Below are 26935 nucleotides of genomic sequence, written 5' to 3'. Positions count from 1 at the left end.
CTCCATGCTGAACAAGACGTCTTTGCTCCTGCACTCAAATCCTCTTGCATTGAAATTAAAAACTACAGATGCTGAAAATTTGAAATCTAAACAGAAAGCATTGTAAACACTCAGATCGTGCAACATCTGTGGAAAGAAAAACAGTTAACATTTCAAGTCAAAGACCTTTTGTCACTTCTAACCTTAACTCTGAAACATTAACTGTTTTTATAGATGCTGTCTGTTTCTAGTGTTCTGCTTCATCTACAGAAATCTGAATAAAATTACCTTGGGGAAAATGTACATCTTAAGCTTTACAGATCTCATTCAACAAGAATCATAAATGCTCTTACTGTTTATTAATTAGAATGCAAAAATATTACACAGTGTTTCATGGCACGATTTAATCAATATAGTAACATTCATAGAAGGTCCAAAGGGTGGGGGTCAGGAGTGAGGAGCACTTAAATAGGTCTAACTTGCAGCTTTTGCTGCTAGTCTGGCTTCTCTTTCCTGACGAGCTTTCTCCCTCAACTCTTCCTCACGCTGAATCAATCCAGCACGTTCTTCTTCCCATTTTTCTAACTTCTTCTCATAATTAAGGATCTCATCAGCTTCAGATAATGGAAGATTTTCTTTGATGAGCTTGTCTGTTTGCGCCAATAGACTTTCTTCTTCAATCTTTCCAAGTGACTCTAGCTTTGCATGTAGTTCCTACCAGAAAAATATATATCCGCCATTAGTAGAATACAAATCTAGAAGAGAGTTTCAATTAGTCTATAATGAGGCTCTCAAAACCATTATTAGAAGCTTACAGACTAAGATGATGTACAAATACAATGAATCAAAGGAACTTGTTCCTGGAATCAACATAAATCATTGAGTGAAAAGCAAAAAACTTCAGATGCTGAAAATCTGAAATAAGAACAAAAGTGCTGGAAATACTCACAGCTCAGGCAGCATATGTGGAGAGAGAAAAAGAGTTAATGCTTCAGGTTAATGACAAGTTCAGATACAAACTTGAAGGTCCAGTTATCTGATATGTTTAAATTTAGTGTTATGTTTTGAAGGCTATAATGTGCCAAGTCAGAAGATGAGATGCTATTCCTGAAGCTTACATGGGGCTTTGTTAGAATAGTATAAAAAGCCAAAGATAAAGGTCAAAATGTGAATGGGATGTGGAATTAAAGTGACAGGCAATTAAAGGCTCAGGATCACTCAAGCACTGAATGGAGCTGTTCTGCAAACCCATCACCCAATCTGGAAGCGTTTTGTTTTCCAATGTAGGGGAGACATTGTCCACAAAGCTTCCAGTTACCAATCACTTTAATTCTGCATTCCACTCCTACTCTTGACCGTGATCTCTGATGCTGCTACAACATAAACACAAGGAATAGCATTTCATCTTCCAACTAGGCATGTTAGAGACCTCAGTACTCAAAAGTGAATTCAATGATTTGTTAACCAGCCTCTCCAATTTGTATCAGCACCATCTGAACTGTTGAGTATTTCCATCAGGCTATATTTTTGTTTCTGTAGCATCTTATAGTTTCAGCACTTTTTTTCATGTTTCTCCTATTTATATCACTTTTAGATAAATCATCATTAATCATCTGTGATCAACAAGCCCTCACCACTACATCAGCAAGCATCACCACCACTTATGTAATTCAGTCTCTCAATCTCCACCCTATCAAAGACATCCCTTTTGCTCTCTCTGCCCTTCCCACTGCTCTGCAATTAAACAATATTTGATCTTCAAGTTTTCTTAGTTCTCAAAGAGCATTAACCCAAACTGTTAACTCTGTTTCCCTCTGTAAATATGCTGCATGACCTGCTGAGTATTTCCAGCATTTTCTGGTTTTACATCAACCACTGACCCCTGCCAAGTTAAGCAAAGCAACACGAGTGGACTGAACAAGAGCAGATTAGCTCATTTTAGAGAATTAGATTATGTACTATTAATAAAAATATGAAATGTAAGATTGATCAGTATCAATGAAGAGAAAAGGCGATGTGCAATTTTGAATATCTGCCATCAAAATTATGACTAGAAAAATATACATTAGTAAAGATGAAAAAGGTAGAGGAAAGAGAGAAAGGGGAGAGAAAATTATCAGATACCCCACTCAAAGAGTTGCATTCAAAATGATGTGTGAACTGTTCTAATGCAAACAGAACTGACATAAGAAGACCAATCGTTAAAAGTTGTAGGTATGAGGACAAAGGAGTATGTAAATAATGGCATGATGCAAAGAACTAGGAGAGCTGCACCAGTGACTTTCCCAATAAAAACAACTTCAAATTCCTTTTCAGGAATGATGTGGGTTGGAGGACTTGTGGTGCATCTGTTTTTTTTCCATGTAATGTTCTTGGCAGATGCAGCCTCATTTATTTTATTTACGGTTTATATCTGCTGGGTCACCATTAAGTTTTCCAGATTTTTTTTTCCTCTCTCCACACTATCTTTTGCACTTGGATCATTGCTATTTCTTTTCATGCCATTCCCACAAATGGCATAATCATTTTTCTGTTCTTAATGCCTGTCTCACTAATTGTCTTTTATATCACCAGTTTTTCATGAAAGTTTGCAGATTAAGTCCTCTTCTGTGAATGGCTATCAGGTGGTTTGCATATTTTTCTACATTTTGATTGCCTATTTATCTCAATCTTCAGTTTTGGCAAAGAGAGCCATCCCAAAAAGTAGGAACACTTTGGTTTTTTTTACAGACACTGGCAGAATTCCAATGTATTTTCAGTTGTTGTTCTGGATTTCCAGCAGAAATTGCAATTTGAGACTGACGTAGGAACATGTCAACTAAGAAAAAGACAGAACAGAAAACTAAGCTGGATAAGGACAGCAGTAACATATAACAGATGAACACAGAAAATTTCTAAATATACAAGACAGAAATATGCCAATCAATATAACTACACTAGTATTTATGCTCCACATGGGCTACCCCTCAAGAAGCAAAAGAGTAACAGATAAAACCACATGAGGACAGAACTGAGATACACAGGAAGGACACAGATGATGGAGAGGAAAATACACACAAGGAACCTATGTAAAGCACTGTAGGCAAAGAGGGGGACAGAAACTTTTGCAACCACACATACCAGTTTCTATTTACTTTGTCACAAAGCATAAAAAACAGATGCCCAGAAATTCATTCCCTGATTAGTCATTGTACTGGGTCTCCAATCTTCTATCCACAGAGTACAACTGTTGCTATGATACAACTTGTTTAAAGCCATTGAGGGCAGAATTAATTTTTTGACAAGAATTCTTCTGTGGAATCAATTACAAAAGATTTTTGAGAACTTCTGGGCAAGAGCTGAGTATTAGTTGATGGTTCCACAGAGAACCACCTGCTAAATTGCAACACATGGTCAGCTTGCCTCTGACTTCTGTGCCTGTGCATTGCAATGCAGAAGCCAGGAACAAGTTGGGAATCAGAGGTACTGGACCTTGAATGCACTGGATCTAGTATGTAGTCCAGAGGAAGAGCACAAAAATTCAGAGCTGATAAACTTCACATCTTGTCCCACAGCTGTACACTGGGGAAGGCAGGTGTACACAACACAATCCCATTCATTTGGGGGAGTACCTCATTACTACATTTACTGATTCATTTTGAATGGGATCACCAGTCTTCACAGAAAAGATAAATGCTGTAAATTTTTCAAAAAACACTTAAGAACTACTCAAAGCTTTGACAGAAAGGTGGTCAGGGCAGGGCCTCAGCATCCACCACATGAGGCTTAGTTGCCTCCATTATGTGGGGCAGCAAATGCAGTGAGGCCTCCAATACAATCAGACCCACACTGCTGCAAGATCTACGGATGTGAGGATAGTGTGGGGAGCAAGCTGGATCAACCATGATCTAGCCCATTAAGTTTGCATAAGTGCAAGGAAGCTGTATGAAAACATAAACAGAAATAATAAAAGCAAAGAATATAGGGATACACAACCTAAGTATTCTGTGTTCATTTACTTTCATGCCCAAATCGTACCACTCCTTCCACTACTAGCAACCTCATGCTAAATTGAAAAGAGAAGATGCAAGAAAACTGCAGATGCTGGAAATCTGAAATAAAAACAGAAAATGATAGAAATGTTCAACAGATCAGGTAGCACCTCTGGAATGAGATAAAGTTAACATTTCAGGACTATACCATTTCATCAGAGGATACAACTTTCTAATGAAAGGTCATTGACCTCAAACATTATCTGATTCTCTCCATGAGTTCGATACGACCTGCAAAGTACTTCCGCCGTTTTGTGTATATATTTCAGACTTCCAGCACCTACAGTTATTTGCTTTTCAATTGCTAAACTGAGCAACCCCTGGGTCTAAGATACTTAGTCATGAACCACTTACACATCTCACTGCAAACCATTATCACAAAATTGGCAAAAGAGTGGTAGAATGTGCCTTCAAATCTGAAAGTGCCATTGGCTAGTGTTCATAGGCATTAATAGTTTTGCAACACATTTTACCCAGGGAAAGGATTTTAAATATTAAATAGTGATGAAAAAAAAACTGTTAAACAATAAGATAAAGACATTTATAAATGGGCAATGTAACTACTAGATATACATAAGTTTGACAAAACTGGTATCTAATAAGAGGCTGAAATGTTACATCTAACCCTTTGAATTGGCTATATTAAAACTTTAGTACAAAGGTATATTTGAAATTTTCAGGATTATTACTTTATAAACAATGGTAAATTTGCATTTTCTTTCCTCATCCCTGGTCCTTTAACCCTAATTTGTTGCATGCTTTCTTCCACTTGAAAGCAAAATATGGAGTAAACAATCAGCCATCTTAATAGACTGAAGTCACCACACAAAGCTTACGTTATCAGCTTTGCCTTGTACATTTCCACACCAACTGGGAAAGCATCAGTGTGGTTCTGGGGTCTGAGCTGGAGTTAGTTATGCATGTTTCTTTGGAAACTTCCAGAAAAAGATGATAAAGTCATCATGAAAGACGACAATAGAAAAGTGGTATGAAAATTACTCAACTGGAAAAGAAATCATCTCTGAGTTATAAAGGGATCTGCATCAGGTAGATACTGGCATACTTGCTGGTAGATATGCCAGTAAATGACCAACAGATATTTATCCAACAAATGCATAATAATGTTGTTAGACCTTCACTGGATTTGGCGACCATGTGCAATATCTAAATGTCTGCAGCTAAGTTTGTGTTAATTCAGGCACCTCAGAACAAGCCCCACCGTCTGGAATGCAGTCCAAAGTACAGCCATCGAGCCATACAGCACAGAAACAGGTCCAAAACAAACACTTAGACTAATCTCATTTTATGCCCCCACATTCCCATCAACTCCACTTGGCAACACACTTAGGGGCAACTTACCAGTCCTCCCAAAGCCACACATTCTTGGGATATGGGAGGAAACCAGGGCATCCAGAGGATACCCACACAGTCACAGGGAAAACGTACAAACTCCACACAAACATCACTGGAAGTCAGGACTGAATACAGATCGTTGTAGCTGTGAGGCAGCAGCCCACTAGTTGTGCTACTATGCCACCCCTAATATGCTGCTGTCTCACATGTGTTGCCGGTTCCTCTATGTTGCTGGTACCCTTGGTGTGCAAAGTCTCTCTTCCGAAGTAACACAAATCCATTAGGGTAATGTGTGGAGTTAAGCACAAGGAATTTGTTCAAGAAAGAGGAAGCTAGGTAAACAGCAGATACACTGGATATCATTCCCTTCTTTCAGCAAAGGTAGAGCTCCACGAATGACTAAAGATTAATGGATTAAAATTAAACCAAAATAGGAGGCTTGTTTTAATTGTTACAACTCAGTGGAGGAATGAAAGAAAAATTAAGTGTCACAGGGAGAATATAAGAATAGCAAGTAACATAAAATAGATCCCCAAATTATTTTATAGTAGAAAAAGGGTGGCCAAGGAATGTCAAGACCAGCAAAACATCAAAAAGAAAGCGTTTTACTGAGGGCAGAACACTTGGCTGAAGTACATAAAGGGATTAAGGATAAAAATAGAGGAGGCAGTTTTCGTTTGGCAATAGTCTATAGAGAAAATTCATGCTCTGGACAGGTTGCTGAGAGGAGAGAGGCTAGGATTTGCAGAAGTTCTTGTCAGTCTAATTTGATTAATAGAGTAGTGCCAATGTCACAGCACCTTCGCAGACAGGGATAAACATGGCCACCTCAGGCCATCGGCCTAACACCAGCAACACTGACATTTTTCAAGACAGTAACGTGGGACAAAATTAATTAGCAAAAGATGGGTTAATAAATAAAAGCCAGTGTTAAGTAACTTGACTGAGCTCTTCAATGAAGTAATGAAGAGAGTTGATGAGATAATGATGGCTGTTGTGTTTATAAATTTCAAAGGGTGTTTCACGAATATAATAGATATCAAAATGGAATCCCATGTCAATAGTAATTGAGCGGATTGAAATTGGCTATGGGACACCAAGCACAAAATGGGCTCCTTCAGGAGTATCTATGGGGCTACTTCTTATTTTGATTTAAATTAATATCCTGGCCTCAGTTATACAAAACAATTTCAAACTTGAACTTTGCAGTTGCCACACACAATGAATTATATAAAAAGCTGTGAAGAAGGAAGTACAGTCTTCAAGAGGAGGTAGACAGAATGATGAAACAGACTGATAATGTCTAATACGGAAATTATGAGTTGATTCACAGGTAGGAAGAATGAGAAATGGAAATATGAACTGTATGGTAAAAATTGAATAGGGCAGCAGGAACAGAGAGGCATGCAAATGTTTGTACTCAAGTCCTGAAGTTTCCAGGATAAGCTAAAATGCCTGCTAAATAGGCATATGCCAGAGACAGGGCACAAAAGTAAGGAAGGTCCCAGATGGCTTACTGTGTTCAATCTTGGCTCCACATTTAAGGACGACAAGATTTTAGAGACTGGAGGACCTGATGCTGTTCCGTCTTTCAGCAGAAAAAAATAAACAGGAGATTTTCACTAATCTTTGGAGGGGTGGAATACTCCATGCAGAAACCGAACACAACATCCATGAATACTCTCTGGTGACAGACTAGCTCCCACAACCAGTAAGCAAATACAGGAAAATGTTGTCCCTAGAGCTGGCAGGGGCTCAGGTATCAAGTTAGGTTGGAGGCTGTTCACCTGTTCAGCAGACAAAAAGATAAAACACATGCCCTGGGAGAAATTGTAGTTTGTTTATCACTGCTTGCCTACTAAGATGCAAAATAACGAATGAAACACAGACATGTTGGAGTCTGATACAGTGGCATGCAAAAGTTTGGGCACCCCTGGTCAAAATTTCTGTTACTGTGAATAGCTAAGCGAGTAAAAGATGACCTGATTTCCAAAAGGCAAAGTTAAAGATGACACACTTCTTTAATATTTTAAGCAAGATTACTTTTTATTTCCATCTTTTATAGTTTCAAAATAACAAAAAAGGAAAAGGGCCTGAAACAAAAGTTTGGGCACTCTGCATGGTCAGTACTTAGTAACACCCCCTTTGGCAAGTATCACAGCTTGTAAACACTTTCTGCAGCCAGCTAAGAGTCTTTCAATTCTTGTTTGGGGGATTTTTGCCCATTCTTCCATGCAAAAGGCTTCTAGTTCTGTGAGATTCTTGGGCTGTCTTGCATGCACTACTCTTTTGAGGTCTATCTACAGATTTTGAATGATGTTTAGGTTGAGGGGCTGTGAGGACCATAGCAAAACCTTCAGCTTGTGCCTCTTGAGGTAGTCCATTGTGGATTTTGAGGTGTGCTTAGGATCATTATCCTGTTGTAGAAGCCATCCTCTTTTCACCTTCAGCTTTTTTACAGATGGTGTGATGTTTGCTTCCAGAATTTGCTGGTATTTAATTGAATTCATTCTTCCCTCTACCAGTGAAATGTTCCCTGTGCCACTGGCTGCAACACAAGCCCAAAGCATGATCGATCCACCCCCGTGCTTAACAGTTGGAGAGGTGCTCTTTTCATGAAATTCTGCACCCTTTTTTCTCCAAACATAACTTTGCTCATTGCGGCCAAAAAATTCTATTTTAACTTCATCAATCCACAGGACTTGTTTCCAAAATGCATCAGGCTTGTTTAGATGTTCCTTTGCAAACTTCTGAAGCTGAATTTTGTGGTGAGGACGCAGGAAAGGTTTTCTTCTGATGACTTTTCCATGAAGGTCGTATTTGTGCAGGTGTTGCTGCACAGTAGAACAGTGCACCACCACTCCAGAGTCTGCTAAATCTTCCTGAAGGTCTTTTGCAGTCAAAAGGGGGTTTTGATTTGCCTTTCTAGCAATCCTACAAGCAGTTCTCTCCGAAAGTTTTCTTGGTCTTCCAGACCTCAACTTGACCTCCACCATTCCTGTTAACTGCCATTTCTTTATTACATTACGAACTGAGGAAACGGCTACCTGAAAATGCTTTGCTATCTTCTTATAGCCTTCTCCTGCTTTGTGGGCATCATTTATTTTAATTTTCAGAGTGCTAGGCATCTGCTTAGAGGAGCCCATGGCTGCTGATTGTTGGGACAAGGTTTGAGGAGTCAGGGTATTTATAAAGCTTTGAAATTTGCATCACCTGGCCTTTCCTAACGATGACTGTGAACAAGCCATAGCCCTAACATGCTAATGAAGGTCTGAGACCTTGGTAAAAGTTATCTGAGAGCTCAAATCTCTTGGGGTGCCCAAACTTTTGCATGGTGCTCCTTTCCTTTTTTCACTCTAAAATTGTACAAAACAAAAATAATATATTAATCTTGCTTAAAATGTTGAAAATAATGTTTCATCTTTAACTTTATGACTTTTGGAGATCAGTTCATCTTCTACTCACTTAACTATTCACAGTAACAGAAATTTTGACCAGGGGTACCCAAACTTTTGCATGCCACTGTATTTAACACCAGGAGTTTTTGTCGCTTATTATATTTGAACAAAAGTCTGCAACAAAACCAAATGGAGAAACTGTACAGAAGTTGTCTTTGTGGAAAAATTAAATTTCTCAACGTACAGTATTTTAATATCAATTAATTTCAAGATTCAAGATTTTAGATTCAAAATTTTCAAGACTTAAAATAAGATTTAAAATTAATGTCAAGATTTTAATATCACATTCAAACAATCTTAAGTAATATTAAATGCCACATCCTTTTTCAGCAACTAGTCCAAAGCAATCCAATCTTTCAACTGGTATTATCACTCTAAAACTCACTGCAAAACTTTTAAATCTTGCACAGCTTCCAAAAAAAGAAAATTTAAAATTAATGAATTTTCATCCTGTTTATTGAATCCTATTTCTCAGTCAACATCAAGCACTATGTCTTGTTCAGCTTGAATAGAACATATTTTGGCTGTGGGCTAGCTCCGGCAGATTTCAATAGTGCCAAAGGTTCAAGATCAAAATACTGTTGCACTTCTTCAGATTTGGAAATGCACTGCCCAGGACCAAGGCTGGGTCCAGGAGAGGTTTGGGGGTGGAAGGAGATGGCTGGTGGCAGTGGGCCAATGACTGGGGCTGGAGTTGGGTTGGAGAACAGGGCAAATGGCCATGAGGGAGGCAGATACGTGACCAAACTTCTTCACGATTCATCTGCCGAAGCATAGGAAAGGATGAATCATATCTTGTTCTTACAACTGCATGACAAAGGTCATCTACCAACCTGCCCTGATTGTACAACACTGCCCTCTGACAATAAAGGTTCATAGCAAGAGCCTGGAAAACATGGACCACTTCACATTACTTCTGAGCCACTTCTGAGAGAAGACAGATATCAATGATAAAATTCATCATTGCCTTCAATGCGCCAGCACATTCCTGGGTCGATTGAGGAAAAGGGTATCTGAAGATCAGGATCTCGAACTTGGCACAAAGCTCATGGTCTACTGGGCAGCGGTGACCCCTGCCCTCCCACCTGCTCAAGACATGGACTGCCTATAACAGCCACAAGAAACCAACACTGTCTTCACAAAATTCTCCAAATCCACTGGAAAGATAAGCAAACTAATATCTGCTAGGCCAATGTCCTCAGCATTGAGGCCCTAATTATGCTCAGTTGGCTCTAAAAGGCAACTCGTTGTTCACAAGCTGGACACCACCAGACTCCCAAAACAGACATTCTATTCTGACCTCTTTCACAGGAAGAGATTACATGATGGACAGAGGAAAAGATTCAACAATGTGATCAAAATCTCTCTGAAAATATTCACTATCTCCATGAAATCCTCGGGATCTCTGGTCCACAAACGCTCAAAGTGGAGGAGGAGCATTCAAAGTGGTTTTGAGATCCTCCAGCTCATGCATCGGGAGCACACAGAAGTCCAGAAAAGCCATTACCCACCTCTGACGCACCTTCTGCCTTATCTGCAGAAGAGTCTGCAATTCCTACATTGGCCTCAGAACCCATGAAACTGTACTTGGATGCAAGTCATTCACAACCCCAAGGGACTGCCTAAGAAGATAATGTTATATGTCAGAATGTTCAGGACCAGGTGGAGTCTAAAGGAAAGATTAAGGTCCAAGAGCATCGAGCAAAGGTTTAAGGTCAACATGAAATGACCCAGAATGGTCATTATCATGCTTCACTCTAGACAAAATCAATTTTCAATCACAGAGCATTGAAACAACAGCACTGCACAAATTAATTTCCAGACTATAATTTCACAGACTAGACAATTAATTTGAAACATTGAACAAACAAAACTGTGCTTGTAAGAAATAGCAGGAAACTGCAATAATAGACCTTTCTGAAAGTTGTCACCATTGGTAATGTAACTCTGACCATAAATATCTACAGTGACATTAGCCATATCTACACAGAGAAAATGTACAGCCTTGTATCATGCTTTGCTTGTCGATAATCTATTTCCTGTTTCAATCAAAAAACAGATATTGAAAGGTTGCTTTGTAATGAAGCTATTGATTTGACAAAGACATTTCCTGATCAGAATTGCATCAATCCAGGATGCTTGAATGCTCTTTAAATAAAAGATGAGAAATAATGCCTTATTTTTATGCCAGAAGTTGCAGAAATGCAAATATTTTGAATTATTGTGAGGGACGTAAAGGATATTAGAAGATTTGCATAAAAATTTCAAATTAAAAGATACTTTTTCACCTTGTGTTGGTACATAATGGCAATACACTGGTCTATCACTGAAAGCCTGGATTAGGTATTTAAACAAGATAATAGAGTAGGGATGTTGGCAGCATTCTATATCATGGCAATCTCAGGCTCCCTTGGGACAATGTCATTTTAAACAAATCTATATGGGCTGCAGCATGCAGAGGACACTTGCTTATGCACACATTTGGAGGCTGTCACTGTCAACTTGTTCACTGAAGCACTAGAAAGAACAGGTCTTCTCCTTCATATCAGCTAAACAAAGGTTCCTTACCAACCTGTTCCCGGTGCACAACACCAAATATGACAAAAAAGGTCCACCAAGATACCTTGACAACATGGACCACATCCCATATTGGGAAAGCCATCTCAATGATGACAGATAACGATGAGGATTTCATTACTGCCTTCAGAGTGCCAGCACAGTGTTTGGTCATCTGAGGAAAGATTTTTTGAGGATCAAGACCTCATACCCAGCAATAAGTTCATGGTCTGCTGGACATCAGCAATGCCTGTCCTGTATGCTGCTGAGACATGTGCTACCTGCAGCAGGCACTTCAAAGCACCAGAGAAATATCACTCACAGTCCAGAAATTCTTCCAAATACGTCAGGATAAGTGAACTAACATCAGTGTTCTCTCCCATGCCAATATCCCTAACATTGGGAAATTAGATACACTCAATCAGCTCTGATGGACAGGCCCACATAGTTTGCATGCCCATCACTAAACTCCTGAAACAGGCACTCCATTCCGAGCTCTGTCAGGACGAGACGATCAGCTTGACGTAGGAAAAGATTCAAGGTGGTCCTGAGAACCTTCTTGAAAAAGTACAATATTCCCACTGACTCATGGGAATACCTGGTTCATGTCTGCTCAAAATGGAGAAGTATATGGAATGGCACTATGATCCTTGAGTTCACTCATCTGGAACGTAGAACAGTCCAGTGTAAATGGCAGTAGGACAGCACCATCTTCCAAACTACTCACTCCACCCAGACCATCATGCACTTTCTACCCCATCTGTAGCTATCCATGGGTTTCACATCAACTTCATCATGAAACAAGTGATCCTCGATCCCAAGGGACTGCCAAAGATGATGATAATCATATGCAATATTTTGTATTAGAAATTCCTGAACATTTTCTTAAAATGTACTTTGCCTATGTTCTAAATACCTTAAATTTGTTTAAATAGTCTGCAAGATTTGATCTTTCATTATGATCCTCCTCAGCAGGTGCAGCTTCTTGTTTTGTTTCCTGTGATTCTTCTGTCACTGTGGATTCATTGGTCTCAGATGCTGCTGTCTCCAATATGGTTGCCATGACATCCACCTGCAAAACATGAGCACAAATCTCCTGTGATTTCACAGGTAACAAGTCAGCATTTGCAATTACAGCTTTGGAGTTTGTGATTTACTAAGACTCCTTCATTGACTAAGATTCCTGGACCTTTTTCAGCTTAACTCTTAACTACTTCAACAGTACTCTTGAAATATTTTTTTTCCATTCCACATGGGTAATATTTAACATTCATCTGTCTTTTTTTTGCCCACTGGTAAATCTTCTCAAACCCTCTATACCTGCCAAACTAATTATTCTGATTTGATCATTTTCCATTGGTTTTTGAATCCAAATTAAGTTTTTAGAGTCACACAGCAGAGAAGCAGGCCCTTCGGCCCATCAAGTCTCCACCAATCATCAAGTGCCCACTTATATTAATCCCCTTTTATTCTTCCCACTTTCTCATTAATTCTCCCCAATTCTACCATTTACCTGCATACATGAGGAAATTTATGGTAGCTAATTGACTCACCAACCCGTATTTCTGTGGGATGTGGGAGGAAACTAGAGCACCCAGAGGAAACCCATATGCTCACACAAAGATTATGCAAACTCCAAACAAACAGGATTGAACCCAGGTTACTGGAGCTGTGAGGCAGCTGCTCTACTAAATGTGCCACTCTTGAGAGCTGTGCTGGCAAATTTAGCTTTTATTTGCTCATCTCTGGTTGGCAAAGTGGTGGTGGTGAGGCATCTTCTTGAATCGTCTTTGTCTTCTGGTGAAGGTAATCCCGTGATTTTCCTTGGTTTAGATAGAGTGTGATGAAAGAACAGCTATATAATTCCAAGGTAAGATAGTGTGCCATTTGGAGGGGAATTTATAGGTGGCAGTGTTCCCATCCCTCTTTTGCTTTTAACTTGTTCTTAAGAGGCTGTGGATTTAGAGGTTCTGTCAGAATAGTCTAGATGAGTAATGCAAGAGTTCCTTGCAATAATGTGGAATGTTCCACAACATGCATTGTCATTTGGAAATATCCATTGGCTAAACTCACACAAGCTTCTCGTTTATGTCCTGTAAGAAGCAGTGTTTTGATGTATGGCAACTTAAGAGGTTTCTCATCCGTTGGTCTTCAACTTGTCCATATCTGTCTGACCAACAACATTTCAGTTATTTGTTACAGTTCCTGACAAGGATCCTGACAGCCAGTCACATTTTGGCTTTCTGGCTATATCTTCAAGTTTATTTCCAAAGAACAAACTGCTGGATAGACTCAGCAGGTCAGGGAGTATCTGTGAAGACAGAGGGATGGTCAGTCGATGTTTCGAGTCAAGACCCTGCATCAGGAGGATTCTGCTCCAGCAGTTCGTTGTTTGCTCCAGATTCCAGCATCCGTGGTGTCTTCAAATCTATTATTCATTTCTCTCTATGTACCAAATGGTTTTTCCTGACTGTGTTCCCTCACTGAAGCCAGAGGATTATCTATTTAAATTAGGATGACCAGATATTGAGCGCAGAAAATCAGATGCATTTTTTTTGGTGGGGATAGAAGTTACAGGTAATCTTCAAAACAAAAGCATACATTGGCTGATTACCCCAGCCTCAAATGACATGGAGAACCTTTGAATAGCTGGTGTGGAGAGCGGAGTTAACGAGCGGAGTGGATAAAGAGGATGCCAGTAATAATAGAATGTAGATTCAAGAGCTGGCTCGTCTATAGAAGACAGAGGGTGGTTTACGTGATGATGATAATACAGTTTAACAAGTGTACAAAGTGGGATGGGCCTTTAGTCTGTTCCATGGCATTGCTCTCTGCAAGAAGCGGATAATATAAAATGCACACTGATATATAATTAGTTATATCCAGCTTTGAACAAATACGAGTGGACATTTCTGAATTTCGTTTATATGATACAGAGTAACTCAAGAGTAAATGAAAATCAAGAAACTGCAGATGCTGGAAATCTGAGATAAAAACATTAAATTCTAGAAACGGTTGGCAAGTAAGGCAGCATCTGTGGAAAGAGAAACAGTTAACAATTCAGGTCTGGGACCCTTAATCAAAACTGACATTTCCCAACGTCCTTAAGATGAGGTAAGTAAATTCATGAGTTCTATTAATGGTCAGACCACATTTCAAAATGGGATGGCAGCAGATAAAACATTATTTTGTTGGCCCAATACAAAACTGGGAAGCAACTTTTGGCAGACACTCCAAGTCCACAATACTGTCTCCCCAGTGTCACCAAACACAATAAAGGATTTTAACTTCAATAAGAAGCCACAGTCTTCTCAGTATGACTGCAATGTCATGACAACATTTTTGTTATGTGCCAAGATTCTGTAATACTAATCTAACCAGGCTTTACTTTCAAGACGAGCGGGTGAGAGATATTTAAGCCAAGAACTCATTGTGCCTAAAAATGGAATTATTTTGTTTTTTGGGTTAACTTGCCACAGAGGCTGGAATTAAGATTTCAAAACTGAATCCTCAATAGGCTTTCATTGCTGTTGTAATGTGAAGGAGCATGCTCCCCATAGACTCAAATAAACAGAAAAAATTATGTTAACTTTTTAAAATATCTTCTATTAATCAGTTTCATAAGTAAGGCACCAAAACCCTTAAACAATAAAATATAATATTCCAAGTAAAGGATACAGTGCTCCAAACGTTAACACCAGGAACCACTTCCCAGAACCAGCTTAAGTATTTGAGGATGTTAATGGCAACAGACTGTTGCTGGCATGTAAATTAGATGGTCAAGTGCCAGCATTATGTCAGTTACTGCTCAGGGACAATGCAATTTCAGTGGTGTGAATTTGGTGAAGAAGAGATAGAAATTCCATCCTTTGTTGAAAATATGTTCAATTGTAAAAATAGCTTCTACAAATATAGAATTCACTGAATTTTTGTCAAGGGAGCTACACAGATAGAATATTATTGAAATGTATTAAAACAAATGGTACAACAGGAATTAGAAGACAAAATCCTTTACATAAGTGCAACTCATGCCAGCAAATGAATATAGTCGGTAAAATGACAACTGCTGGCAAAATCCTCTTGACGCAGGCAATCCAGGTCATGCAGGAAGAGGAGACTCACTGAGAATGGTTACAGCCTTCACACCCGTCCCCAGGTGAAGAAGATATATGCTTTATAGGAGTGGAAATATTCAAAATATGAATTATTGATATTTTAATGACTTCCACAGGACTGGCTGATTTAATGTATACCAAGATATCTTCACACATCACATTCTTCCATACGTGAATGGTCACCAAACATTCTCTTGGAACTGTTAAAAGGAAATCCAGACATTTTAAAAAATTTAATTAATTTCTACTGTAAATGCCTGGCATTCTGAATGGAGTAAATTATAACATTTTGTTTTTCTCTACTGTGCCCTTAGCAGGACCCTGGAGGTACACTCCAGGCTCCATTCCCTAGCCATACTGAGACACATTTCAAGTGCCAGCTAAGTAGAAGATAGATACGATCATTCATCAACCATTTGCCCCCATTAAATATTGCCTTTTATATGTCAAAAACACTAAGTGTGTTATGAGAATGTCACCTAACACAAATTTATCATGTTCACACACTAGGCCAAAAGCTTGGTCTATGAGATAGGTTTTAAGAAATATTTTAAAGAGCGAAAGACAGGCAGAGAGATTTAGTGAGGGAATTTCAGAGTTTAGGGCTTTGGTAGCTGAAGGCATGACCTCTAATGATGTAACACTTAAATCTCTGAATGAACAAAGTGATAATTGATAAAGTACAAAACCTTGGTAGGTTACAGAGCTGGAAACGTTTACAGAGATAAGGAAGGTGGAAATTATTGAAGAATTTGAGACAACAGATAAGAATTTTAAAATTAAGAGATTGCTTAAAAGATAGCCAGTAAAGGTTAAAGCCAAGCATCCACATTACTAGATTTAATAAAATGTGTAATATTTGTAAACTTCACATCTTAAGTCTTACCGCTTCTTTACAAAGCTTTGTTCCATCTGATGATTTCACCATGTCCTCCATTACATTTAGAGCTCGATTCAAGTATCCTGGGGTCCAGATCAGGGGCATTTTGGTGTAAACTGCACGGATTCCTTTATACACCTCAATCTTCCCTGTTAAGATAGTACACTATTTCAGAAAATTTAAAGGTACAGATAGATTTGTTTAGAGTTCAAAGCAATATACACCTAATGCTCATTATCTGCTGATTTGCTATTCGTAGATCTGTGTACTCATGAGGTTGGTTCCACACTCCATCAAGTTTTTTTTAAACACATACATCTATATACATGTAAACATTGAGGAGCAATCATTGTCAGTATACTGTGATCAGTTTCCAGACCAATTGTGCCAAGTGGCTCCTTTCTGTGCACTGTTCTAATAGAACTAGTATTTATTTACACAGCTGCACTTTGTGATTTCAAAACCAAGCACTACTTGTAAGTTTCAATGGAAATAGTTTACTAATATCATCTCCTTTTAGGTATGTAAGGTGTTACTACTGCACTTAAAAGATTATAGGACATATTTACTTTTATTGGGGAGATGTACTGGATACAACAGAAAGGGTCTTAGTGGTATCCACATTTTTGTTATCTGCAGTAAGTGAGTGCCCCTATCTCTCAGGGATAATGGAGGTAGTGTATCATGATGTACTGTTCTATATTCCTCTTGCAAGGTAGCACATTAGATATACTGAAATAAACAATTACAAAAAACATACCAATGAATGCAAGACCCAGAAGCCGAGAGCTAAAACCAATTGTGTTGTTCTGTTTCAGCCCAAGCAAAAGTAAAGCTGCACCTATATTTTGCTCATCTTCCAACTGGAAAATACAAAATTTGACAGAAAAATCAGCATTACATATGAAAATCTTTATATTGAAAGTGAAAATTTTTGCCTGGCAGTTAGATTTCGACTAGGCTAACAAAACTAAGATGAAAACAAAAATCAAATCAGAATTAATTTTTAGGATTAGTCTTTCTTACACCATGCTTAATTTCTAATTTCAAAAATTCAGTTTTTGCATGTTGAGATTCCCACGAACTAAAATGTATGTCCTCGCAATAGTTGAGAGTGGGAACAAGACTAATAACTAACTACTTCTTAATTTTGTTCTACAGAATGTGGTATGCTCACTAGGCTCTCCTATCTATGCAGAAGCAAAAAGATCCTGCAAGAAGCTAAAAAGTAAAAGTACCATGTAACCTACATTAATGCAAAACTGATTGAAATCTTCTCAGGTTTTATCAAAGGCCTCTGACTGAAATTCAGATGGGGATTAAGTAGAAAATAACTCTACAGAGCTCCTATTAGACACCTCAAATGGCCCAGGTCGTGCAAAATTGACAAGTGAAAAGTCAGAGTGAGGACTATGGACAAAATATACTATTTGTAACGTAAAAAAATGCCAACTTGCAGGCAGGTCACCTCTGGTCTGAAGTTCCCACACATCAGTTATGGAAATGGGCGTTAGATCACATTAGCCCATTGATTTGGCAATAGCATTGAGCTCAATGTTCCTGACACAGTCAATCATTGAATCTACAAACCTACACCACGGCACAGTAAAATGCCGAGACCAGTCATCATGAATCAGAGCAAGTCAGAGCCATAGTAACCTCAATATGCCCAAATCACCTTTAAACAGCATTAAATTTTTAAATATTAACTTTTATTAAAAATAATTGCAAAAACACTAAAATATGATATACAATATCTACACATCCTGTTTCCATGGATGAGTTCTAAGCTTAGCAGAAAATTAGTAGCTACTTCAAAACAAAAACTATAAATGGGATTAATGATAATCAAGGCATCTGTAAATCAAAACAGAAATTGTTGTAAACACTTAGCTGGTCAGGCAGCATATACTTATTTTTGCACCCCCTTTAAACTAGAAGGTGCCATGTGGTGATATAATGAATTACAACATAGGTTAAAAAGGTTAATAATTGATACCGAGTTAGGTAGACTCAGCTTGGCTGGTGATAGAAGATACTGCAGTTGGTCTCAGCATATTTTAGTCGGGTACCATAGTTATTGTAATGAAACAAGTCGGTAAGCGCAAGTGACCATGGCATCAAAGGGAACTTAATAGGCAAGGATGTTAATTTTTTTTTAAAAAGTATTTTTATTATCACCAAAAGCTAGTTGCAAAGATACTTAATTAAAAATATGGTCAACTTAATGCATGAATATTAAACTATTAGGCAAAACAATCTTTTGTTCTTGGAACACGCTTCTCATTTAGGGTTACCTAATAGGTGACAATCCTGGAATGATAGAATAATACAAGACATCAGTTCCCAATCTCTTTACTAACATGTCTTCTACAGACAATCAGAGAGACAAAGATGGACTGAAATGCAAAGTTTGAAAGAATATAAAACAAATAATCAGAAGTAAAAACTTTCCAATTATATATTTTCCATTTTACTTAGAGTCCTAGAGTTGTACAGCATGGAAACAGGCCCTGTGGCCCAACTTGTCTACGCTGACCAAGTTGCCTACCTGAGCTAGTCCCATTTGCCTGCGTTTGACCCACCACCCTCTGTGTGAAGAAGTTGCCCCTCAAGTCCCCTTTAAATTTAGATTTACTGCAAAAGTTCTGTAGATTTTCTTATACATACCAAGTCATGAATGATGAATTGCCAATTGCTTTTGCCACATGTAACAAAACCAGTGATTAGAAAGACTTACATAACTTGTTATGATTTTGATGGAAATCCAAGCCTTGCCCTACAGAGAAACTCACAAAATTGCACATTCAAAACTCAGAATTTTATTGAACCTCTGAGCTCTTTAGTTTATGTTCTTTAATATGATCTGACATATTTCAGGTAACAAATGTGCTTTAGCAATAATATATTATTACATCTGAACTAACAAGAGGAATTATTAAAACTTATCCATAATTGAAACAAAACCAATAAAAATCCAACAAATATCAGAGAGGGATTTATTCCTCCTTAATTGCCTATCAGATCTTATAAATTTGTCAGGATTAATCTGTCAATGCACAAGGTAAAAAGTACTATCGGTGTTGCATGAAGAGAATAAAGAGATATTTTAATTTTAATTATGCTACTTAATGCTTGCTTTCACACCATGATGGATTGGGAGTAATCCTCTGAGGACTATTTCAGCATCGTAAATACAAAAAAATTAGAACCAGTAGGTGGGATTGACGTGTAAATTTACATTGGAGCAATGTGCAAAATGCATACAAGTTTGCTTGTCTTAACCTTCAAGGTTGCAGACTTGTGCTTTTAAAATCAATCAATCCAGAGTTTTATCTATAACACCTACTGATAACAATCAAGATGCCTGTGTGCAAGGTTTTGATACAGATCTGAAGGTCATCAGGACAATAGCTGCAAAACCATCTTTTCCTATTTATGAAAACCTTTGCATTCAGTGGTCTAGTAATTCAGTCAGGCACTGCTGATATCTTCCATTCAATATATATCAAAACTTTGGAGTGGAACACAATTACAATGACTTCAGTGTCAAATTATGTCACTCTGGAACTTTGCTTTGCAAATGGAACAGTTCCTTATCAGAGACACAGGTAACAGTGCTATTTCCTGTGCAGTGCACTTTTACTAGGAGAAATTTGTTCATAAGGTTCCTGTCTGTCTTAGGGTACCAGGTTTTAACAGCGCTGCCTACTCTGCAGTGCTGCAATTTAAAGGAGCAGGTCCCCAAATTCACCACCTGCCTCCCTCTTGTGTTCCCAAACTAGCATTGGGAACACAAATTAAGCTGTCCTTCAGATCCATTCCCCCAAGCTTCTCCCTACAGCACTGATCCCCATGCTCCACTGCACCGTACATGACCTATATCTGACTGCTTCCTTTCATACTCCAATCTCCTGGCCTCAATCACCCAAAGGAGCCCTTGCCACACCCACCCACAGACAAACCCTGACTCACCATTTGTTCCTCTACACCAATCACAGGCCCCCAAATTCACCACATGCCCCCTCTCTTGACTGGAAATTGCAGGGCCCCCATTCACTGCAGCCCACACCCCAAATGCTGATTGAGTGCTTGGATACCACTAAATTTTCAAGCAGCAGACCCATGACTAAAATAGTTAAAACACATTGATGGATTTTTAAGCCAATGCTTTAAATAAAAATAGTTTGCCACCAAATGGATTTCTATCACCATTCCTCAAATGTCAGTTTGTTTTTATTTTACCACTGCGATGGTCTATCAGTTATCTCAGCAGAGCACAGAAACAGGCCATTTGGCTTAACTCAATCATGCCTCCATTCATCTAGTTACAACCCTCCTCCCACCTTTTCTTCAACTAAGCCCATCAGCAAAACCTTCTGTTCCTTTCTCCCTCATGTGCTTATCTGGCTGCTCTTTAAGCATGTCAGCTTCCACTTTATGCAAGATTACAAAGGCATACAGAAGATTTAATGCAGTTTCAGATATCAAACAAAATGTAATTTACTAATGAAAGTGGAGACATATACAGAATTTAAATTCTCAAGGTTGAACATAAATTCCTGTTTAACTTGTCACCATGTCAACCACCTAATCAGAAATAGCATGCACTTTTGCATAGAGAGAAAATCTCAATTTATTTTACCTTCAGTTCTGGTTTACTGTGCAGATATTTATATAGAACGTAGAGGGAAAGAAGCTGTGTACATTTTTCATCAAATACTTCCTGGAGCATCAGTTCATTGACAACAGCGAGGGCATCTAAGAAAGACAACAGCGGTTTCATGTGTCATCCTTGGTCAACTTAGATGCAAAATATTTTTAATTAAGGCATAATGCATTTCTTTTGCATCTTACTGATTACACATACACCCTAAGTGAAGAAGATTATAAATCCATTGCACAACCATTAAATATTAAAATGACAACAATGGAAAATGCTTTGTGATTCTCAATTATAAACTCTGCCTTAAAGAGGATGTCTCATTATAGCTATCACAATCAGATTTCCAGATATTTGTACAAATGAAACCGATTTCAGCATACGGTGCAGGTGAAAATATGGATCTAAACCATAAAGGTCCATTTAAGTGCGGGAAAACTTTCAGATGGCTTACTAGCACTTTCATCCTCCTCAAACAAGTAACTTTCATGAATATTTGACTGGATGGGGTGGCTGCAAGAAACAGTTAACCAGAAGGAAAAATATTTAGATAATCCAGTTTAGATGAAAAGGATGACCATCAGCCACATTAAATTTGTTTTTAAGTAAAATTTAAGAAAGGTTTGTGTCTTCCTGATAGGGTCTCGTTAATATATCAACCTTGGTTGGCCAAAAGGATAGAGAGCTGGGTGGAGGCCGTCATGCAGACGAATACAAACAATGTGGAAAGGGAGGTGGATATATCAAACCTACTTCATACACCATGATGGTTAGACCTTTATAACTCAATCACCACGACCCAAGACATTGACATAGGTAGGGGTGATATCACCATTCAAATAAGAAAACACTCAACGACAAGAATTCAGAAATGGCTGCTAGACTTAAACCAGAGCAAGAGTATCAGCCACTCACTGTATCTTTATCCTCTGGCAGGAAATATTGATCTTTGGAATGTACTGCATTCCCATTAGTGATATGACACTTAAAAAATACTTGAACTTATGGCCTCATCAACCAATGGCAGGAATACTCCATAATATGTATGTTATTTCATTTAAAAGTCATATTTTGGCACACTTTTTACTTTTGTGCGATAAACAGATAAAAGATTGGGAGTACTTTCTCCTCAAACTGAACAATTGTTCCAAATATACAATTATTCTCAATCAACTTTTCTCACTTACTTGTAAAGTCTCCCTCCTTGATGAAAGAATCCATGAGTAAATTTGCTGTGAAGTTATCCGGAAAAATTCCATATTGCACCTGCAAACAGATTTGTAAGTTATGGATTCACAAGAGGAAAATAAAATCTTCCATGTCTAAAGCAAAGCATTAGGGTTATTGATTTTTTTTCCTTAAGGATACATAATGTCCATCGAATGTTTCTCTTTAATATAGAATGCAACAGAATACCAACTTGTTTTTATATTACACCACTACTGTGTTGAATTGTCCAGGGTGTTTATCAGAGCTTTATCCTTCAAAATTCTACAAGTTACAAAAGGAGCTATTAGGACAGATAAACATAAGTCTGAATCAAAGAGGTAGTGTTTATGAATGACATCGAGGTGGAAAATCAGCCGTGATCTTGATGAATGGTGGAGTATGCATAAAATGGCCTACTCTTGCTCCTATTTCTTATGTTCTTTATGGGAGAATCTGAAAAAAGGTATCACCTTTTAAAAATAAAAGGTCATCCATTTGAGACAGGTTTTTTTTCCCTTTAGGGGATCATGAAACTTTGGAACATCATGAAAACCAGCCTCCCTTCCATGGACTCTGTCTACTCTTCTCACTGCCTCAGTAAAGCAGCCAACATAATCAAAGACCCCTCCCCCTCCCCCCACCCCCAACCCATCGGGCAGAAGATAGAAAAGCCTGAAAGCACATCCCACCAGGCCCAAGCGCAGCTTCTATCCCACTGTTATAAGACTATAGAACGAACCTCTTGTATGATAAGATGGACTCTTGACCTCACAATCTACCACATCATAAGGTTTAGGCAGCAAGGATCAGATAGGTTTCTTGAGGAATATAGGGTAGCAAGGAAGGAACTTAAGAAGGGGCTGAGGAGAGCAAGAAGGGGCCATGAAAAGGCTTTGGCGAGTAGGGTTGTAAGTGATGAAGAAGGATGACAGGAGTAAAGGTAGGACCGATTAGGGATAAAGGTGGGAAGATGTGCCTGGAAGCTGTGGAAGTGGGTGAGATCATCAATGAATACTTCTCTTCAGTATTCACCAAGGAGAGGGGTCTTGATGATGCTGAGGACAGTGTTGGTAAGGTTAATATTCTAGAGCATGTTGATATCAAGAGAGAGGATGTGTTGGAGCTGTTAGAAAATATTAGGACAGGTAGGTCCCCGGGGCCTGACGGAATATTCTCCAGGCTGCTCCACGAGGCGAGGGAGGAGATTGCTGAGCCTTTGGCTAGGATCTTAGAGTCCTCGTTGTCCACGGGAATGGTACTGGAGGATTGGAGGGTGGCAAATGTTGTCCCCCTTATTCAAAAAAGGTAGTAGGGATAGTCCAGAGAATTACAGACCAGTGAGCCTTAAGTCTGTGGTGGGCAAGCTGTTGGAAAGGATTCTTCGGGGTAGGATCTATGGGCATTTAGAGAATCATGGTCTGATCAGGGACAGCCAGCATGGCTTTGTGAAGGGCAGATCATGTCTCACAAGCCTGATAGTGTTCTTTGAGGAGGTGACCAGACAGATTGATGAGGTAGTGCAGTAGATGTGGTCTACATGGATTTTAGTAAGGCATTTGACAAGGTTTCACATGGTAGACTTCTTCAGAAGGTCAGAGGGCATGGGATCCAGGGAAGCTTGGCCGTGTGGATTCAGAATTGGCTTGCCTGTAGAAAGCCGAGGGTTGTGGTGGAGGGAGTGCATTCAGATTGGAGGGCTGTGACTAGTGGTGTCCCACAAGGATCATTTCTGAGGACCTCTGCTTTTTGTGATTTTTATTAATGACTTGGATGAGGGGGTAGAAGGGTGGGTTGGCAAGTTTGCAGACTACACAAAGGTTGGTGGTGTTGTGGATAGTGTAGAGGATTGTCGAAGATTGCAGAGGGACATTGATAGGATGCAGAGCTGGGCTGACAAGTGGCAGATGGAGTTCAATCCGGAGAAGTGTGAGGTGGTACACTTTGGAAGGACAAACTCCAAGGCAGAGTACAAAGTTAATGGCAGGATTCTTGGTAGTGTGGAGGAGCAGAGGGATTTGGGGGTGCATATCCACAGATCACTGAAAGTTGCCTCACAGGTGGATAAGGTAGTTAAGAAAGCTTATGGGGTGTTAGCTTTCATAAGTCATGGGATCGAGTTTAAGAGCCGCAAGGTAATGATGCAGCTCTATAAAACTCTGGTTAGACCACACTTAGAGTACTGTGTCCAGTTCTGGTCGCCTCATTATAGGAAGGATGTGGAAGCGTTGGAAAGGGTGCAGAGGAGATTTACCAGGATGCTGCCTGGTTTAGAGAGTATGCATTATGAGGAGAGACTAAGGGAGCTAGAGCTTTACTCTTTGGAGAGAAGGAGGATGAGGGGAGACATGTTAGAGGTATATAAAATATTAAGAGGAATAGATAGAGTGGACCGCCAGCACCTCTTTCCCAGGGCACCAATGCTTAATACAAGAGGGCATGGCTTTAAAGTAATGGGTGGGAAGTCCAAGGGAGATATCAGAGAAAGGTTTTTTACCCAGAGAGTGGTTGGGACATGGAATGCACCACCTGGGGTGGTGGTGGAGGCAGGCACATTGGTCAAATTCAAGAGATTACTAGATAAGCATATGGAGGAATTTAAAATAGAGGGATATGTGGAAGGGGTTAGGTAGTCTTAGGCGAGGTTTAAAGTTCAGCACAGCATTGTGGGCCGAAGGGCCTGTATTGTGCTGTACTGTTCTATGTTCTATCATGGCCTTGCCCCTTATTGTCTGCCTACACTGCACATTCTCTGCAACTGTAACACAATATTCTGCATTCTATTATTAATTTTCCCTTGTACTACCTCAAAGTACTGATGTGATGAAATGATCTGTATGGATGGATGCAAAACAAAGTTTTTCCACTGTACCTTGGTATATGTGACAGTAATAAATCAATTTACCAAACTCTTTTCCTCAAAGTGGAAATATAACTATTGAATATTTTCTCCCCATTCTGCATTCCCATCTAACCATGATATTCTTTCACCCACTTGCATATCAGGTAAATAGGTGCCTGATATGCAAGTGGGTGAAAGTTTATCATGGTTAGATGGGAATGCAGAGTTAAGGTTACAATCAGATCAGCCACTATCTTCTTAAAGACTTGAGCGGTTGTGAGGCCTACTCCTGCTCCTAATTCATATGTTAGCGGGTACCTCTGACTTAAAAACATTCAGAGACTCTTCTTCCACCACCCTTTAGGATAGCTGTTTGAAAGACTTGTGACCCTCAGTGAAGAAAATCTCACTTCAACTGTCTTACATGGGTGAACACATATTTAAAACAATGACCCTTTATTCTAGATTCTCCCACAAAAAGAAACATCTTCTGCCCATCCACCTTGTCAAGAGCCTTCAGGATTTTATTATCCTCTCAAAATTAGATGGAGGACTATATCTTTGCTTGGCTCCTCTATTCATCTTTATACCTACCAATCAGAGTTGCAACCAGTCTCCAATGGCAGCTGGCTCTCAGAACTATAGTGACAACAGTAACTTAATTACATGTTACTTCCAAATTCAGGCTACTGTCAGCAGCAGTTCAATAAAACAAATGAAGCAGCAATTTTTCCAATATACTCATCCTTAACAACCACATCAGGCAATCCTTTCAGATTGTATTGATTTATTACTAGAGGAGGTTTCATATATGTACATAGTAGAAGAAGCAATCTTTGCTAAAAATAAATTGCATTTGTCAAGGTCAAATTCATCAGCTGAACATGAAGCACTGATATTTTTGCCGGTAAAAAATTTAGTCAAAAATTCTTGTGATAAACATAATAATATATTTAACAAGCCATTCTCAACATCTGCAGACAAAGGTCATCCACAAAGCTTTTCCTGCTGGACTACAATGCCTCCAAAACTAAAGATGCACAGTGAGACACTTCTCCTTTCTGCTTCTAAGACTTAGGCTATCTATAACAGACTGAAAAGACACCACCAATGTTGTCTCCAAATCCTCCAAATTCACTGGAAGGATAAGAAAACCATCGTCAACGTCCTTGCCCAGGCCAACATCCACAACATTGTGGCCTGAGTTATACCCAATTGGCTAAGTTGGACAAGCTTTCTCACTCACTTGGCCAAAACCAGACTCCCAAAACAGACACACTATTCTCAGCTCTGCTATGGGGTGTGATTATCAAGTAAACGGAAGAAAAGTTTCAAAGCCTCCTTGAAGAAATTCAACATCCCATTTACTCTGGGATCTTTGGCCTATGACTGCTCAAGGTAAAGAAGAAGCATTCAAGATGGTTTTAAGAACCTCAAGTTCATGCATTGGGAGCACATGGAAGCCCCATGTAAGCAGCAGAAGGAGCAAACAACCTCACGAACTATAAAACATGATTTGTAAAGAATGAATATAACTATCAAGTGCAATAGCTATCATTGCTGAACCATGACACAAGTATTTGCCAACTCCCCAATTACAAGAGTCATAAGCAAGAATTCAAATCAAATAGCTCTTACAAAATCTTTGGGCTTAAGTGTTATGTTCTCCCTCAAATTCAGCATTATTAGTCATGGCTGTAAATGGACCTCACCCCCTTTTTGAACAGGGTTTCACACAGCCCAAGAACAGTTAAAAAAGGACGCAGAAACAGAAGGACCTACGGAGTACATATTTTTGACGGTGAAGCTAAAATGTTTTCTTTTGAAAAAGCAGATGGAATCCTTGTCTATT

General features: G+C 39.0%; 1 protein-coding gene across 1 annotated transcript in view; it reads right to left on the bottom strand.

Moving 5' to 3' along the window:
• Positions 1 to 319: 319 nt before the first annotated feature.
• Positions 320 to 26935, bottom strand: part of mrps27 (mitochondrial ribosomal protein S27) — a 71119-nt gene continuing 44503 nt past the window's right edge. Inside the window, exons 6-11 of the mRNA XM_052019188.1 lie at positions 22223 to 22301; positions 21018 to 21133; positions 17133 to 17235; positions 16379 to 16521; positions 12294 to 12449; positions 320 to 693 (exon numbers count right to left, since the gene is read on the bottom strand). Coding sequence (XP_051875148.1) covers positions 454 to 693; positions 12294 to 12449; positions 16379 to 16521; positions 17133 to 17235; positions 21018 to 21133; positions 22223 to 22301 — 837 coding nt within the window. The 3' untranslated portion in view covers positions 320 to 453. The remainder of the gene's footprint in view (positions 694 to 12293; positions 12450 to 16378; positions 16522 to 17132; positions 17236 to 21017; positions 21134 to 22222; positions 22302 to 26935) is intronic.

Source organism: Pristis pectinata, chromosome 7, assembly GCF_009764475.1.
Source record: "Pristis pectinata isolate sPriPec2 chromosome 7, sPriPec2.1.pri, whole genome shotgun sequence".
Taxonomy (NCBI): domain Eukaryota; kingdom Metazoa; phylum Chordata; class Chondrichthyes; order Rhinopristiformes; family Pristidae; genus Pristis; species Pristis pectinata.
This window is presented reverse-complemented; position numbering and strand designations above follow the sequence as displayed.